The following is an 18,108-nucleotide window of genomic DNA, read 5'->3' as shown; positions in this document are numbered from 1 at the left end:
GGGGAAGACATTACCATTAATTAACACAGAGCCTATCCACCTTCACAACAAAGCATCCAGGTGTTAGGGTTTCTTTTGGGGCCTCTAAGATTTGGTACAGTTATTTTGCATCCCATTTAAGTCGTGTTCCTCCCCCCCACCCTCCTTTTTAAACCCTGAGATGTAACCAAGACAGAGATGGTTGCATAAGGCCTGGTCATCTCCAAGGTTATGCCAGTCTCTCATCTATCCCAATACTTTACGGTAGCCTACAGCACTTCCATGGGATTTGTTCCTTTCTAAAAATGTCCACACTTCCACAAAGAAAAAAATCAGGATGGGGGGGTGTTTTTTTTGGGGGTTTTTTTTATGCCAAGATTAAAATTCGTGCTTTCTTGCTACTGTCAGCTGGGCAACAAGACTAGTTCTTGCTCCTGGTTCCAGAGCTGCTCCACCTATTGAAGTCACACCCAACCAAAGGGCAGTGGGAACCTACCTGCTTTTGTTGCAGCAAGAGACAGAGTCCCTGAGAAGCAGGTGAAGTACATCGCACAATGTATGGGAATTCACAAATGACTATACCACCTATTGAGGCTGCAAACGCACAGGGGACTTGCTGCTCAGATGGGGCCACTGCCAAGACCTTCGTTCTATTAGGTACCCCCTGTTCCCATAGAGGCTAGGTCACAACTAACTCGGTGAACCTTCCTGGTGGTGTGCAGGTGGACTGGATTTGTTATGAGAGGTTGGCAGGAAATATCCCACAGAAAGGGCTTACTATAAGAGCCAGTGTCAAGGAAGGCCTTGGTGGTCTCAAATTCTCACATACAGCCTTCAGTCCCAACTCAACCAGTACTAGGGTGCGCCTGGATCCGGGCTGTCTAAATGAGAAAAAGACACCTTTCAGGTGGCTTGGTGCACAAGCTTTGAAACTGGTCATCTGCCTCCGAATTCTCCCGTTTTTATGTGAAACACGCACAGGATGCAGCATTGTCTAATCCTTGCAAAGAGGACGTTTACAGAGAAGGGAAGCGGGCCCAGAAAGGCAGTGACAGGGATTATTTAGAGCCCAGGTCTCCCGCCAGAGCTCCACCGCATCCCCGCAGCCCTACCCCAGGCCAGGTGAGGGCTCTCCCTGCATCTGAAGGCGGGGTCGGAGATGCCGCCCACCTGAGTCTTCTAGAACGCTGAGGGACACAGGTGAGGAGCGGGGAGGGGCCCCAGCGCCGGCAATTGGCCCACGGGGCGGCAGGGGCGGTAAAGGGAGGGGCGGCTGGCCCCCGGGAAGGAGAGCCCCGCGCCCCCTGCGCGCCCGCCGCTGCCTTGCTCCCGCCGGGGTGACGCACGTGGGCGCCGAGCGCGGGGCCGCGTTGCGGGCCCCTTGTTACCCCCTCCGCTGCCCACCATGAACGCCAGAGGCTCCGGCTTCCCGCTCGCCTCGCTCTACGTAGGTGACTTGCATCCCGACGTGACAGAAGCCATGCTCTACGAGAAATTCTCGCCTGCCGGCCCCATCCTGTCCATCCGCGTGTGCCGCGACGTGGCCACCCGCCGCTCGCTGGGCTATGCTTACATCAACTTCCAGCAGCCGGCCGACGGTGAGCCGCGGGGACGCGGGACGAGCCGACAGCATCTCGGCCATACGCACTTTTGTCTCTGGCTGCATCTTCCATTTTGCAGCCAAGGAAACAGGCTCAGAGATACAGGGCATTGGAAGGGACCCTGCCCCCAGAGGCTTCTGGGGGCAGAAACTAGCAGTTAGTGTGCGCCTGCTGTATGTTTTACTAGTGCTCCATTTTGCAGAGGGGAGGTATTAAGGCTGAGTGAAAACAGGCCAACCTGGGATTAGAAAGCCAGCAGCTGTGTGACTTTGAGCAAACTATGTAACCATTCTGAGCTTCAGTTGCCTATGAAAAAAAAGGGGGACCAGACCTTCTTGATAGAGTGATTGGGAGGATGAGAAATTCAAAGCACCTGGTGGGGAAGATACCTGAGGTGACACAGGTGATGAGTGTGGGAGAGCTGGGCCTGGGGCTCTGGCCTTTCCGGGCAGCCTGACAGGTCTGCACCAGGGACCTTCCCCTTGGGGAGCCCCGAAAAGCCACCTCCACTCCAGACGCCACAACCCGTTTTTCAGAGCTGATAGGGTTGGCTAGAGCTTGCCAGAGGGGTATGTCCACACTTGTGTTGAGAGTGGAGAGGATGAAGGTTAAGAGCACCGGGTTTGGCTCAATCTCTGCCACTGGGGTGTGAGTTTGAGGAAGAATTCTGTGAAATGGGGCTAAGGCTTATTCCCCAGTAGCATGGAAGGAAGGGAGAACTGTGTCTGTGAACTGTCTCCAGAACATTGTAAAGGATCAATGAGTGAGAACCTAAGAAAAGAAATAGTAGCTATAGCCTTGGGGTGTAAGACTAGAAACAACCCGAAAAGGCCCGACCCGCCAAATCCAAAAGAGGGCGTCCTTACTCTGGGTCTCCTGAGTGGATGGGGTAGGGAGGTTCCCTGAGCTGGGAGTTTGCTGGGTTGTTTCTGCCTGTTTCCCAGCGGGTGATGAAGCTGGATTCCAGGGAGACTTCCGCTTTGCTCTGCTTTACCCACCCACTGCCATTTCCGTCGTCCTCCAACCCCTGCGTGATCTGACCTTTTGCAGACTTCATAAATGGGGAAGCTGAACTCCCTAGAGGTTTTGCCCCTGGGTGTTCATGGCAGGACTAGATGGAAAACCCAGACTTCTGGAAATGTGCTCCACTGAGGTCTGCACGGTTCCCCTCCATGCCTCAACCTAGGGGATTCCCTGAAGCAGGGGGCAGCATATTACCTGGGAGGGGACAGGCCGTAGCAGTGTCAGGAGGACCGGCATAGGCTACTGTTTTCAGACACACTGCGTTTGCCAAACACCTGTTTTGTGCCAGGCACAAAGGACAAGGCACTTTGCATATCTTATTTAATTTTCAGCCTGTCTGACAACCTGGAGGTCGATGGTATTATCTCCCTTCGTTAGATGTGGAAGGGTGGGTCCTGTTCTCATCATGCCTAGTTTACAGGTGAAGAAACCAACTCGGAGAGGTGATGTGATGTTCATCTCCCCACAAAACCCTACTACCGTGTTTCCCCAAAAATAAGACTGGGTCTTATATTAATTTTTGCTCCAGAAGACGCATTAGGGCTTATGTTCAGAGGATGTCATCCTGAAAAATCATACTAGGGCTTATTTTCCGGTTAGGTCTTATGTTTCGGGGAAACATGGTACTTGGGAGCGAATCTCAACTCTGCTGCTCAGCACCTCTGAGCTTTAATTTCCTCAAACTGCCACCACCCTTTGTCACAGGGACCCTCCTTTACATTTTTATCTACTCAGTATGCTTTGGAGACCATGGTAGACCCGGCTCTGCCACTGATCTTTCACCTTTCTGAGCCTCAGTTTTCCCTTCTGTAAAATGGGGATAGGAAACCACGCTCACATAGCTACGGTGAAAAGTTGAATGAGATCCTAACTGGAAAGTGGGAGGAGTACCATACACATTAATTCTTCTTATCCCTCCTGAGCCTTCAGGCTCTTACCTCCAATGAGACTCACAGACTGGCTCTTTTTTGGGGAGGGACTCCCTATTAAGCACCTTGGGGCTTAGGGAAAGAAAGTCCCCTTACCTTGCTCCTTTCTCTCCTCTTCCTGTCCAGCGGAGCGGGCACTGGACACAATGAACTTTGAGGTGATGAAAGGCCAGCCCATCCGTATCATGTGGTCCCAGCGAGACCCAGGACTTCGCAAGTCAGGTGTGGGCAACATTTTCATCAAGAACCTGGAGGATTCCATTGACAACAAGGCCTTATATGACACCTTCTCCACCTTTGGGAACATCCTCTCTTGCAAGGTGGGTGTGCCTCTTGGAGGGGCCTGTGTCAAATACCTGTGTGGTAGAGGGGTACCAAGTAGTACCTCACTTTATAGTTTACAAGGTCTTTTGAGTTCAGCTCCAGGTTCAACAGCACCTGAATGGAAGTTATTCTTTCAGTTTCACCCTCATAGACCTATCAGAAGTCGTCTGTATACCAATCAGCACTTGCTGTGTAACCACCCCAAACCTAGTCGCTGTCAACAACAACCATTACAGTGGTACCTCGGTTTTCAAACGTAATCCATGAGTTCTGAAGCGTTTGAAAACAGCCGACAGCTAGGCCTTGGGATCTTGCACTGAGCGGAAGCCATGTGACATGTTCGACTTCTGAGTCGTGTTCGAAAACCGAAGCATTTACTTCCGGGTTTACGGTGTTCATAAACCAAAATGGAGACGTTTGTCAATGGAGACGTTCGAAAACCAAGGTACCACTGTATTTAGTTTATAATTCTGCAGTTGGTGATTTGGGCTGAGTTCAGCTGGGCAGTTCTTTTGGTCTTGGCTGGGCTCCTTCGTACACCCACTGAGAGCTGGATGGCTCTGTTTATAGGCAGTGGTTGGCTATCAGCTGGAACATCTCAGCTTTCCTCCCTGTGGTCTTTCACCCTCCAGTAGATGAGCCCAGGCTAGTGTCACGGGAAGGGCTGGGGCCCAGGAGACAGGGTGGAAGCTCACCAGGTCTCTTGAGATCGAAGCTCGGTACTAGCATAGTGTCACTTCCACTGCATCCTCCTGGCCAAAGCAAGTCACAAAACCAGCCCAAATTCAGAGCTGGAGGACAGTAGAAATTATGGGACTAAGGGTGTGTGGCTATAGGAAGGCCGTTAATTGAGGTCATCGTGACAACCAGTACTGACACCTTGCTTTTAAGATTTCTCGTCATAGAACGGATGTTCCATAAGAGTAGTGATCTTATTCTCATTCACCCTTGTGTCCCAGTACGTTGAATAGATGTGACACATAGTAGGTGCTCAATAAATATTTGTTGAGCAAATGGCTGTATTATCATTTAAGAAGGGGGGGTCTCGTCATTTCCCTGACTTGTTAGGCAAGAATCTTAAGATTCAGAGGTCATAGAGCAGGTCAGTTGGTCCTGACAGAAGGCTGAACCCTCAGTGTTTTGCCTCTAGATTTTTATCTGTTGTATAGATAAGACCTGTGTTCAGTTTAAGGACTCTATCCCTCCTTTCTGTGTGATCTTAAACAAGTGGATTGACTTCTCTGAGCTTTAGTTGCCCATCTCTAACATAGAGCTGTTGTGTGCTATAGGATTGTCTTTCCCAGGCACAGAGCAAGCACTCAGATATTGCTTCGTATCTTGTCATTCTTTTCTGCCTGAACCCTCTGTTGGATGCTCTCCCTGTCCTTTTTCCCTGTGGCCCAGGTGGTGTGTGACGATCACGGCTCCCGAGGCTTTGGCTTTGTCCATTTTGAGACCCACGAGGCCGCACAGCAGGCCATCAGTACCATGAATGGAATGCTGCTCAACAACCGTAAAGTGTGAGTGTTGTGGTGTGGGGGTGGGGCCGAGGCTGAAGGGACAGAATCATGGCATCACCAACTGGGAACTGATGCTACCCACCACCGTCTGCCGGGCACCAGGCACTGAGCAGCAGCCAGTCTTCTTCCTGACAGCACGGCCTCGGAGGAGTGGCTCAATCTCTCAGGGACGCCCTTTCTTCAAGTAAAAATGGGGCTGTTCCTATGTGTTGAGGATGGTTCTGAGTAATAAGTGATGATTCTGAAATTCTAGCAGGAACAGCTAATGGCCAAATCACCAGTGATTTCATGTCTTCCAGCCTTCTCGGCATGGCTAGGAATATTTTTTTCTTAAGTCTTTGTGTTGTTTCCTGGGAGTTTTGGATGAGGAGGAAAGTGTGCTTAGCCAGCCATCTTCATACATTTAAGTTTGGCATCATCCCCACTTCACAGATGGGAAAATTGAGACACAGGTGCTGGAGAGAATCTGCTCTGAGTTTCCCTTGCCCAGTTTTGTTTTTGCCCATCCCCATGCCCCATGTGGAGTGAGGCTTTGGGCTGGGAGATACAATGAGAGTCATTCTATCCAAGGTTTCTCAGGGGAGATTCCTGTCAATGAAATTGAACCTTTGCAGGCTTTTCCCAATTCTCAGAAGGATGCTATCTTTGTTACCTGACATTTGTCCAAGTTTACCTTTGTCACTCAGTTTTCTTCCATTTTTAGGGCCAGCTAAACATGCTATAGCTACCATCAAGTTTTCTTGTGATTAGTTTTGTTTTGTTAATTGAGGATACTTCCCTAGATGTGTTGACATGACCTTGGAAATTACAATTTTTAAAATTAATATTGTATTAAGTGACTTCAGTCCCTCCCCACACAGCAACGCTGGCATGGATCGTGTCTGGTTCTCTCACCACTGCTTCCCCAAGGAACCCAGTAGTGTTAAATGAATAACCAAATCCTTGTGGTGTGAGTTTGATCCCCAGTTTTAGAGGAATGAACACTGAGGCTCAGAAAGGTTAAGTAACTTGCCCAGGGTCCCACAGCTAGGCAACTGCAGAGCGAGGGTTCAAGTGTGACTCCCAAATTCATGCTCTTGAGAATCTCCTGTGCACTCAGTTGCCTGGTGTCTGGTAGGAGGTCCCTGTGCCTTTGCCGCATGAATGAAGTCGTCTTAACTTGATGCTAGAACATTGAATCTTGGGTGTGGGAGGTGGTCAGGCCTTGGATGTATTCCATCTAAGAAGTATTGCCCTGCTTAGTCTCCTGATGAAGGATACAAAGGCCTGGAGGCCAGCAGCCATTGACCCCAATGACCCAGGGTTACTGGATGGGCTGGGGTTGGGATGGGGATGGCCGATGGCTGGCAGCTGCCGACCCTGTCGGTGTGTCCACAGCTTCGTTGGCCACTTCAAGTCCCGACAGGAGCGGGAGGCCGAGCTGGGGGCTCGGGCCATGGAGTTCACCAACATCTATGTGAAGAACTTCCAAGTGGATGTGGACGAGCAGGGCCTGCAGGAACTCTTCTCTCAGTTTGGTGGGCGTGTTTCCCAAGGGAGTTGGGGGTCACTTGCTCTTCTACTTCCTGGTCGTGCTGGCCGGGAGGACGGGCCCTCCTTGGACTTCCTGAAGACTTGTGGGAAGGGAGGGGACCATCTTGGGGGATTCCCAAACTTCCCTTTGAGCCAGGTCGGTCCTTCCCAGGGAAGATGCTGAGTGTGAAGGTGATGAGGGATGACAGCGGCAACTCCCGGGGCTTTGGCTTTGTCAACTTTGAGAAGCATGAGGAAGCCCAGAAGGTAGGAGCCTTCCCATGGCCCTGTTTCATGGAGAAGGTACTGAGCCAGGACTAGGAAGAAGGGGGATGAGGAGCAGAGGGTTCCAGGTGCCGGCGGAGGGAAAGGAAGCCCCTCCCCAGCCTGGGCCCACACAAGCCAGGGCCCTTCCTGCCTGTACTATAGGCAGAATGCTTCGGGCTCCTTCCAAGCCCTGAGGCTGGCTTCTTTGCACAGATTCTTGCCCCATGGGAGGGAGAAGGGGCCTCCCAGACAGCCACTAGGCTCTTCTTGAATTGATGGTGGGATTGAGACCAGGGAGGGAAAGTGCTATGTTGTTTCTTCCTTCCCGGCTTTTGCAAATGCTGTTTTTCTCAAAACGCTTCCCTTTCCCTACTCTTTAGACCAGTGTTGTCCAATAGAAATGTAACAAGAGCCACAGGTGTGACTTAAAATTTTCCAGTAACCACATTAAAAAGGGTAAAAAAAGAAATTGAAATAAATGTTAATAATATATTCAACGTAACATATTCAATTTACAGTCACTTCCATGTGACTGAATGTAAAAATTGAGATTTTTACATTCCCTCTTTTTGTTCTTAATTCTTTGAAATCTGGCACTGACAGCACAATTCAGACTAGCCATATTTCAAGTGCTCAATACATGTGGCAAGTAACTACCATGTTGGACAGTGTAGCTTTAGACTCTTCAGTGCCTGGCCTTTGGGTCTCAGCTTATACTTGACCTCCTTCAGGAAGCCACCTCTTCCTGTCCTCACTTGCTTCGGACGAGATGCCCCTCTGCCTCTCTCCATCATTAGCACAGATCTCCGTGGGTAGAACTGAGGGTAGAGGCTGGGGTCTCATTTCACATTAAGTCTCTTGTATTGTACCTGCCATTAGGTACCAACTGCATATTTGCTAAACAAGTGACCAGCACAAGGTCACACAGGTAGTGACCAAGCTGGAATAATAATGTCATATTTGGTCTTCCACCGTAAAGCTCTTTCCATGGCTGCTGCCCCATTGAGATCACTGAACATGGAAGAGCCCTGCTCATGGGGGATTCTGGTTGGAGGCCTGGATCCTGGTGCCATCTTCATAGCAGCTACTTCTCACTGACAGTTACCATGGGCCAGGGAGTGTGCTGAGGGGTTTTGCATACATTCTCATCTACCCCCAGCAGTGTGAGCTCTACGGCTGTTATTAGCTTGCACAGGTTGTAGCTAGTAGGCGAGATCCCTGGGATTAGAACCAGCTCTTTCTGACTCTGAAGTTTTGTTCGTAAATATACAGCTCCTTCAAAAGGTAACTTCTTGTGTGTCCTTGGACAAGTGCTACCCTCTCTAGGCTTTGGTTTCCCCAACTGTGAAATAAGTTGGAATAGATGGGTGAAGCTGCAGGGGTCCATTAACTCCAAGGTCTTAGAGATTTTGGTAATGACCTTTAACTGATATAGAACAGGCAGTTCCTGAGTCCCTGCGTATATTTTTATATATTTACATATATTTGCATATTTAGGTAGGGAAGCAAAAGTCCTCATTATGTGGAAGTATTTACTAATGAACTGACTACTTAAAGTCAGTTCCCTTCAAATGTTTCTCCTCACTAACACCCTTGTCTAATCCTAACCGTTGAATCGATACACACAAGTCGCCTTTGCTGATTTTTTGGATAAGTCAATGCCAATTCAGTTCGGCATAAATGGATTATAGAGAGAAGTTACACATCCTGTAGAAGATGTAGGATTTCGTGCAATCAAAGCCACTGACAATTTACAGTCCGGCAGGCTTAGACCAGTTAACTGAAAAGAAAAATCAATGGTTAAGACGCAACTTTTTCTAAAACTAAAGCCCTCAATAGTTAACAAAAGGGTTCTTTGTGCTGTGAAATTCAACATGAGGGGACGGATCTGGGTTATGCTGTTATGCCGTTTTGAAAGAATTATGCCTGCTGCTTTGTTCAAATAATCAGTGTGTAGTTAATTAGAACCTAATTGTTAAATATGGGAAACTGCAAATTTCCATTTCACTTTTTAAAGTAGAGACAAAATCAATTTTTTAATTGTTTACTCTGAAATTTTGTCCCAAGTTTCTAAAAAGTGGATTCACTTTAAATGGCCTTTACGTGGTACTAATTATCCTCAGCTAATGAGTCCGGCCTGGCTGGCAGGTGGCCTGCTCTAGGCCTAGGAGATAGGACTGGAGGTCAAGGCTAAGGCCGGCCAGGGCCTCATGGGCTGGTTACCGACCGAGTGCTCTCACTCCCTCTCCTGCACAGGCTGTGATGGACATGAACGGGAAGGAGGTGAGCGGGCGGCTGCTCTATGTGGGCCGTGCCCAGAAGCGGGGGGAGCGGCAGAATGAACTGAAGCGCAGGTTCGAGCAGATGAAGATGAAGCAGGACCGGCTGAACCGTTACCAGGTAAGGGGCAGCCTTCTGGTGGCAGCTGCTGCTGTGTGTGGAGGGCCCTGGATGTGACTCCTTCCTCTAGCAGTCCCATTTCTGGCAACCTGGCTTTAGGGATTGTGGGTGCTCGAGCTTCCAGGGGATGGGCATGCTGAGTGATTGGTGGGGTGCATGGGTGCTGTGGGAGACTGGGAACTGGAAGCTTGGGGGCCAGGGCTTCCATTGCCCACATCGGCCCCTCCCCAGCCCCCAAGGCAATGTGGAGCTTGGAAGGGAAGGCACGTCTAGCAGGAGCCTTTCCTTCTAGGGTGTGAACCTGTACGTAAAGAACCTGGATGATTCCATTGATGAAGAGAAACTAAGGAAAGAGTTCTCTCCCTATGGACTGATCACCAGTGCCAAGGTGAGAACCGGGGTACCTACAGGGGATAGCCTTCTGCTCCCATGCTCTCACTGCCCACACACCCCTCCCTGCCCCGTGGCCGCAGGGAGTTGGGCCTGAGCTACTCCTTTTCTTTTGGAGTTTTTGGAGGCTAGGACCCCATTGGAGCTTGTCCGTCTGCATCTTTGCCTGGGCTGGAGGGGAAGAGGGTAGACATGCAGTCTCAGTCACACCGCGGGATTTATTGGGGCTCACTGTAACCTTGGTTCATGCAATAAGCATTTATTGAGTGCCTACTGTATGCCAGATTCCAGAAATTCATGTCTCACAATTTCCATTGATTTTTGTTGTCTGACCTTGGCCAATGACATAACCCTTTCTGGGCCTCAGTTTCCCCATATGAAAAATGAGAGGGTCGGGCTGCGTCATTCTTTCTGTGTTTTTCCCCGTTGACTGAGCACCTACCTTGTGCACAGCCCTCCTAGCACCTGAGATGTGATGATTGACTGTTCTACTCAGTTGCTCTGTCACCTGGAGCGGATGTTCTCTGAGCCTCGTATATAAGATGAGGGTGTTGGGCTCACTGGATGGTTCTCAACCCTGACTTCACTTTAAAATCCCCTAGGGAGCTCTTAAAAACACCCAAATCAGACAAACTGAATGCAGGTCTCTGAGGGTATTTTTAAAAGCTCCTCCAGAGGATTTTAAGATGACCCAGTGTTCTTTCCATAGTTAAGCACCTGTTGTTTCACCAGGCCCTGTGGGAAGCATACAGGAACAAGTCAGATGTGGTCCCTGCCCTTGAGTAGCTTATGGTCTAGTGGGGAAGTCAGATGCATCGCTAACTCAAATCTATTTTAAGGCATGTGTGGGGCAGGGAGGGAGTAAGTACTAGAGGCAGAGCTGTGGTAACTCGGTGGAACAGGAAGGAGGGTTTCCTGTAAGAAGTGGCAGTGAGCACCATTTGTCTTGGCTGTGAGGAGACATGGAGCAGCAGGAGGGATTGAGGAACTTTCCAAAGAGATTGGTGTGGGTGATGGACTGGGGACCTGCACGTGGGAGATGATGGTTGTATTCTTAGGAAGTGACCTAGAAATTCTTTTGCCTGTTGACTCCAATTTTAAATGTCTTTCAGGGAGCCTGGTGTTTGGGGAAGAGGTTCGAACAACTTTTTGAGTCGAGCTTTTAAAAAATGTGACAGGAAGCCTGTGGGGCATGTAAATTAAGCACCAGTGAACTTTATTAAGCGTCATAAAAAGGCTATGGGCCCTCTTTCCCGGCTAATGCATACTTGGTGTAGTATTATGGTTGAAAGATGGGATTTCAGAGTTAATTACAACTACGTCTAAATCCCAATCCTGCCTCTAACTAGCTGTAGAAACTGAGGGAAGTGGCTTTGCCTTGTGGACCCTGTTTGCCCATCTGTAAAATGGGAGTAACCTTCCCTACCTCTAAAGGTGTCCTGAGAACTAAAGAGCCTGCGTGTAGAGCACCTGCCCACAATAAGCAGTGAAGTCATGATCTAATTATTCACACACATTGCACATAATTTCAGGAGATTCACCAGCCTCCTTGAGGGCTGCTTGAATGAAGGGAATTGTAAAAATCTGGATGGCTTAGGCTTGAGGCACACTTATCTTGTTAATTGATTTTATATAAGTTTATATATATTTACATAATTTAATATATTATCTTAGTATATGAAATAGTGATTATGAAAATTAAATGAGTTAATGTATATAAAGTGCTTACAACACTATCAATTTCATAGCAAGCTCTGTGTCAGTGTCACTTGTACTAATTTTATTTTTTTACTACCTAATGTCAGTTCTTAAGACAATATTGTTGTACCAAGACAATCTGGCTACCTGACGAAGCCCATGGACTCCTTCTGAGACTATTTTTAAATGCATAAAGGAACATTCATAGGATTACAAAAAATTATAATGAAATAATTATCACAATGCTAAGGTGACAGCAGTATGTGCAGTAAAGTATAAGATCTAGTGAAGTAGCAATTAGCAATGATATTTTGAGATCAATAATTAATGTGATATGAAAATATTTTATTTCTCTTCTTGACAAAGGCACAAGCATGGCTAATACTATGATATGTATTGTTTGCCCGTATTCAAAATAAAAGGAAATGTTAATGTGAAAATACAGATGCCGTTTTTCCCCATCCAAGTTCACAGACCCCCCGAACTCTACCCATGGACATCCCTACAGATCTATGAACTCTCAGGTTAGGGCTTCTATACTAGTGGGCAGCAAAGTGCTGCTGGAAAATCTCTGATGTAGAGCCTGGGCTCTAATAGGGTAGATTTAAAGGTTATCTCCGCTTGTGGAGTGGCTGAGCCAGGCCAATGTCTTGACCCTAAAAAAAGGTTAAGAACCTTAAATGTAATATGGATTGGATCCTGGAAAAAGAATATTACCGTGTTTCCCCGAAAATAAGACCTAGCCGGACACTCAGCTCTAATGCGTCTTTTGGAGCAAAACTTAGTATAAGACCCGGTCTTATTTTACTATAAGACTGGGTTTAGTATAATATAACACTGAGTCTTATATTAATTTTTGCTCCAAAAGACGCATTAGAGCTAATGGTCCGGTTAGGTCTTATTTTCAGGGAAACATAGTGGTAGCAAAACTAGTGAAATGTACAGTTTAGTTAATAGCATTGTAGTTAATAGGAGCTAATAGTTAATAGTATTGTCCCAACGTTCCTATTGTAGTTTTGACAAATGTCCCATGTTAATTTAACATTAGGGCAAGCTGGGTGAAAGATACATAGCAGTGTACTACTTTTTCAACTTTTCCATAAATGTAAAGCCATCCTTCAATAAAAAGGTTTTTTAATAAAAAGGCTAAGAACCTCTTCCCCCGACTCCTATAGAACTTGGCTTAGAGCCTTGCAGGGGCAATGGGGGTTTACCAGAATAGTACATTGGGTTGGAGTTCTAGCTGATATAAGATCCCCTGACTAGGTGACCCTGGACAAGTCACTCGTTTTTTTTTATAAGAAAGACTTTTACTTTTTCTAAAAAGAAAATCAACAGAATAAAGCACCAAAAATAGAAATTCAAATTATTTTCATATTCCATACAAATCTCTTTATTGGAGTCTCTAGGAAATACAGTTCAGAACATCTTTTTATGTCCCTAATTCACAATGAACTGGAGAATTGTATGAAGAGTTTAATAAAACCCAAGGAGTCATGGAATGCAGATTGTGGTATTTTTTTTTTTTTATCATGGTGACCTCCACTGAAATGTTTATGATTGTGGTCCTGGCCCAAGAACCTTCCTGTTCTTAGAATTACTAATCCTGGACTACGATCTCACTTCATGATAGCCCCTCTGAGGAGGGTACATCCATTTAATTAATCGAAGCCAGCTTTCCATCACAGCCTGAGAAAATCTTTTCCAGAAAAAACTTGAGAGAGAATAATATGTTCTGAAATGCATCTGGTCTCCCTAACTGTGGGGAATGGTCTGTTCAACGTGAGCCATTCTCAGTCAGCAAGTGGACTGATCTTGTAACAAGTCACTCTTGCGCCCCACTTTCTTCACCTGTAAAGTGGGAGTCGCAGTTGAAGTGAGGAGTGTCAAGTGTCTGGCATGCGGTGGGCCTCAGTAAATGTGGGGGTGACAGGACACCCTCGAGGAAAACCTCAGCAGGTTTGTCCTGGGCCTGCTCAGGGCCAGGCTGGGCCCCGGGGAGGAGGGGAGTACGGCCCCAGGAATCTTCCTTCCCCACCCCCAGCAGCCCTTGTCTTGTCTTGCTTTTAGGTGATGACAGAGGGTGGCCACAGCAAAGGGTTTGGCTTTGTGTGTTTTTCCTCTCCAGAAGAGGCGACGAAGGCCGTGACAGAGATGAACGGGCGCATCGTTGGCACCAAGCCGCTGTATGTGGCGCTGGCCCAGCGCAAAGAAGAGCGGAAGGCCATCTTGACCAACCAGTACATGCAGCGCCTCTCCACCGTGCGGGCCCTGCGCGGCCCCTTCCTGGGCTGCTGGAAGGAGCCCACCAGCTACTTCCTGCCCGCCGTGCCCCAGGTGAGGGCTTGCCAGCAACCCCCACCACACTCTGTCCCTGAAAGCCTGCTGGAGCAAGAGGCTAGAGCTTCCCAGGCAGACATAGGTTTCTAACCTGCTTCTGCTGGAACAGCAGGTGGTTTTAACCCCGTCTCTGACAGGGCTAATAGTGTCGCTGTCCAAGAGTGCTTCCCGTCCTGAGAGATTTGTGAGTGTTATGCTGAAAACGATTCTCTATGGTCAAATAAGTTTGGGAAATACTACAATAAACCAAAGATGCCTAGGTTTCTTTCCCATATACGTTGTTGTACCCTAATATGCCAGTATGCATTCTGACGTGCCCAAACTGGCAGTATGTAGTGTTCCCCCAACTTAAATAGTAGATTTTGGGGGGTGTTTGCTCACCTCTCTCCTGGGTGTTAATGTGCTGAGCGACATGGTTGGAAAAAGGAGCTCCTGTGCCCTAGGGGAAGAAGAAAGATGTCAGCCGTTAAAGGCTGCTAGGATAAGAAAATTCCTGCTCTTTTCAAAAGTTGCTTAAGCCGGCACAAGTTACAGGAAGATGTGTCACCATGTTATTCAGCTCACTGGGCTAGTAGCTCGGATAATAAGGGGCAAGCATTGAACCTGAGGTCTTGTCCTGAAGGGTTCAGGGCTAATGGACATCCTGACATGGAAGACAGGCCTTCATCCCAGCTTTGTGGGTCTTTGCTAACCAGTCCCCTAGAAGAGACAGTGGAGTTCCTGCAGGGGTGTCCTTAAAGAGATGCAACTTTTTACTTCCCCTGCTGTAACCCCCCACTCTGGGTCTTCTCCCTCACAGCCTCCAGCCCAGGCTGCATACTATGGCTCTGGCCCACCTGTGCAGCCTGCGCCCAGGTGGACGGCCCAACCACCTAGATCCTTGTGTGAGTGACCCAGCCCCTTCCACCCTCAGTGTGACCAATGAGTGTGGGCCCCGTGGGACAGCGTGTAGCGTAGTGGTTAAAGAACCTGAGCTTTGGGGTCAAACCTGGCTCTGTCACTTCCCAAGGTGTTAATTGGGGCAGGTCACTTTTCCTCTCTGAGCGTCAGTGTCCTCTTCTGAATGGGGGCCTGAATGAGATCTGTGTAAAGCAGCAAGCACAGTGCTGAGCCTGTAAAAGACTCGCAGTGTAGCCATTATCGGCAGTCAGCTCCAAAGGTTTGTCTGATTTGTCACTGAAAATTCTTGCAAAGCTGAGAAAATGAAACTGCTTCGGCTGTATTACTGGTGAATGGCCCTTCTCTAAGAGTGATGTTCACCTGACTTGAAACTGTCTGGGGGGACGAAGGTGTGCAGTTATGGTGCCTGTGCCTCTTGGGGCTCTGGGGAGACGTGAGTTGGTTTGTAATAGCAGATTTCCACGCCCCCCCCCCCCCCCCCTTCCATGGAGTTCTGGGTCTGCCTGGCTAGGTGAATTCACTCATCTCTCGGCTATGAATATTCTGGTTCCCTTCCCATCCCCTCCCTCACCCTGGACCCTTCAGGGTGCGGTGTGCCACTCTGATTATCATACTCCCTGCCCCGTTCCTGCCAACTTTTATCTCTCCATGTGCTCTATGCCACAAGCCGCCTACCCTCCCGCTGCCTCAATGGCCCAGCCACCGGCCATGTCTCGGCACCCCCTGTCCCACGTCAGCAGTGTCCGACAGGTCTCCACCCAGGTGTCACACCAGGTGCCTCACGCTCGAAGAGTTGGTGAGTTTGGGCAGGGCCAGGAGGAATGGGGGCAGGGCTTGTTGCTGGGGTGGGCTAGCGGGGAGTCAGAGCCGGCCTCCACAGCAACGAGCTTGCCATTCACCCTCTTGGAGAGCACAGCTGGTTTCAGAGGCCGTGTGGACTCGAGTCCCACAGACCCAGTTCCTGGGGCTAATTCATCTTGTGGCCTTGCTAAGTACTGTATCGGATCGCGTCATCTTTAAAATAGGAATGAAAACAGCATTTCCGTTTTGTTGTGTGGGGGAATGAGATCATACCTGCCAGGGCTTAGCACTGGGTCTGAACTGAGTAGGTTCAAAGCAGCAGCTGTGAACAAGAGCGTAGGTTTGGACTGTGGGCAAGCATGGCTGTTTCATCATTCGGCAGATGTTTGCACATCTGTATGCTGGCACCATACTCAGTGCTGGGGATTCTACGTAACTGCTCGTCTTGAAGCTGTATGGCTTTAGGTTGCTGCTAGGCCCTAACGTGCCGGCTTATTTCTTACAGCCAACATTGGTACCCAGACCACCAGACCTGGTGGGGCAGGATGCTGTACGCCAGGCAAGCCTCTCCTGACACACAGATATCTCTCGGCAATGCCCAGTACCCATGGGGTAAGGCTGGACCAGCTGCCATCTTAGTCTGGGCTCCAGAAGGCTTGGCTAAGGCATTAGCGCTCTCTGGGCCTTAGTTTTCTCTTCTTGGCTTGTAAAGTTTCATTTATGAACGTGTACAATCAACGTTTTTCCCCCTTACTAATAGAAGGGGGGAAAGGGCCAGGGTCGTGTTCTTTATGAACCATGACTTGCTTTGCTTGGGTTATTAACACGATTAATCTGGATCTCCTCTTTACGTGTTGAGCAGCAAGGATGCCATTCATTTGCAAAACAGAACCAAAAATATCGACTGCGATTAAATTTAAAGGCTGTATGACCTCCCTGCCCCTGCCCAAAAGTCTCCATCTCAGCATTTTCATCTCCTGTGTAGAATTTCAGTGTGTACACTTCCAACTATTTCTTGCAAAATGAACAAGAGTCGTCTTTGAACAGCAAAATGCTTTTAAAGTTACCAAGATGTGAAAGGGTCAGAAGCATGCTGGGGATGTGGCCATAAAAGCTACTTGAGCAGAAGGGCTTTATTTGGCACAGAATGATTAGGGAGGTGTGGCTTCGTCTGGCCACACGCACTGGGGGCCTTTAGACCCCGAGCACGATGGGCAACATCTCTTCGAGTGTAACTTTGTCGTCTAGTCCACCGTGCCGTGCCCTCGTTAGGGACTATCCCACCCGATCATCCGTACCTTGGCCCCTGCTCCCCTCTTCCAGAGCTTTCCTGGAGGCCTAAGCTCACCTGACAGGGTTAAGTGTTTCAAGGCCTTGACCATCCGTGGCGGTTAAGGGATGTGTCCCTGGCATCATGTGCAGGTCCGGGAGTCTGCTGTGTGCGTCCCCGGACAGGAGCCCCTGACCGCGTCCATGCTGGCTGCAGCACCATTGCATGAGCAAAAGCAGATGATTGGTGAGTGGCCGGTGCCCCTACTCTGGAGCAGGAGGAGGGGGGCTGAGCGCTGGCTAGCCTGGTGGGAAACACCGAGTGGAGGTCAGATGTCAGGACAAGGTCCGGCTCTGCCACTGACCAAACAGCTGGGTGACCTCGCCCGAGTTGCCTCTGCATTCCAGGCCCCGTTCTTTCATCTTGAAATGAAACCAGGTGTTCCCCAGGTTTCTTCAGCTCCGCTGTTCTGACTTGGAGTTAGGCTGGGAGAGACCCCAGAGGTGGGGAGATCAGGGGCTAGAGTGAGAGTATGAAGGGTATGGTGTTGAGTTTCTGCTGGGACGTGGCCTGTAAGGTGGGTGTTGCAGTTCTCACACCTCCCCTGAATGGGAAGAACCTGTCACATTTCATCAGCTTCCCAGTAGAGCCCATTGGAGGTGGGAAATGTGCATCGGGAAAACAAATGTTGCCCCCTGGACCCTGAATTCCAGTTCCTCTCCATCCCTAATGTCTGACAGGCCCTGCTCAAGGGTGCCACCAACTTGAATGAATGAACAAGCTTGCTAGTGGGTGGCAGGTTCTTTTCTTCGTGGCCAATAAGGTCTCCCGACCTTTCTCTGTAGGCCCCCATTGCTACCAACCCATTGTTTCCGCAGCTCGCTTGCGGTTTTGCCACTTTACTACCTACCCCTCAAAGAAAAATTATCAGTGGGCTTAATAGAAGGCAGGAGGTTCTGTTAACAGTTCCCTGTAAACACCTTTGCTTTCATCGTGGGAAGACGTGTCCCGCTCCCACTTAAGACACCCCATCCTGGCTAGACCCTCCACGCATTGCTGAGATGGGCTGGCCCCCAACACTAGGCCTATCACTAGCAGTACCTGATGGTGGAAGGTGAATTTATCTGATGTATTTGGCTCCCCAAAAAGTCAAG

At 49.0% G+C, this 18,108-nt stretch overlaps 1 protein-coding gene across 4 annotated transcripts in view; it reads left to right on the top strand.

The window, feature by feature from the left end:
• The window catches only part of PABPC1L (poly(A) binding protein cytoplasmic 1 like), a 26,336-nt gene continuing 8,228 nt past the window's right edge, over positions 1-18,108 (top strand). For all 4 annotated transcript variants that reach the window (XR_012491114.2, XM_088789103.1, XM_074317429.2 and 1 more), the window contains exons 1-12: positions 1-1,577; positions 3,659-3,852; positions 5,261-5,376; positions 6,754-6,893; positions 7,061-7,155; positions 9,412-9,555; positions 9,848-9,943; positions 13,714-13,980; positions 14,783-14,867; positions 15,551-15,679; positions 16,190-16,296; positions 17,107-17,200. Coding sequence is in view for 3 of the 4 variants with exons in the window: in XM_088789103.1 (XP_088645229.1) it covers positions 1,385-1,577; positions 3,659-3,852; positions 5,261-5,376; positions 6,754-6,893; positions 7,061-7,155; positions 9,412-9,555; positions 9,848-9,943; positions 13,714-13,980; positions 14,783-14,867; positions 15,551-15,679; positions 16,190-16,296; positions 17,107-17,200 (1,660 nt within the window). In the remaining variant the exon portion in view is untranslated. The remainder of the gene's footprint in view (positions 1,578-3,658; positions 3,853-5,260; positions 5,377-6,753; positions 6,894-7,060; positions 7,156-9,411; positions 9,556-9,847; positions 9,944-13,713; positions 13,981-14,782; positions 14,868-15,550; positions 15,680-16,189; positions 16,297-17,106; positions 17,201-18,108) is intronic.

This window comes from Rhinolophus sinicus, chromosome 13, assembly GCF_057876585.1.
Source record: "Rhinolophus sinicus isolate RSI-liver-muscle chromosome 13, RSI-T2T, whole genome shotgun sequence".
NCBI classification, from domain to species: Eukaryota; Metazoa; Chordata; class Mammalia; order Chiroptera; family Rhinolophidae; genus Rhinolophus; species Rhinolophus sinicus.
The sequence above is the reverse complement of the archived record's forward strand: the minus strand, read 5'-3'. Positions and strand labels throughout refer to the sequence as shown.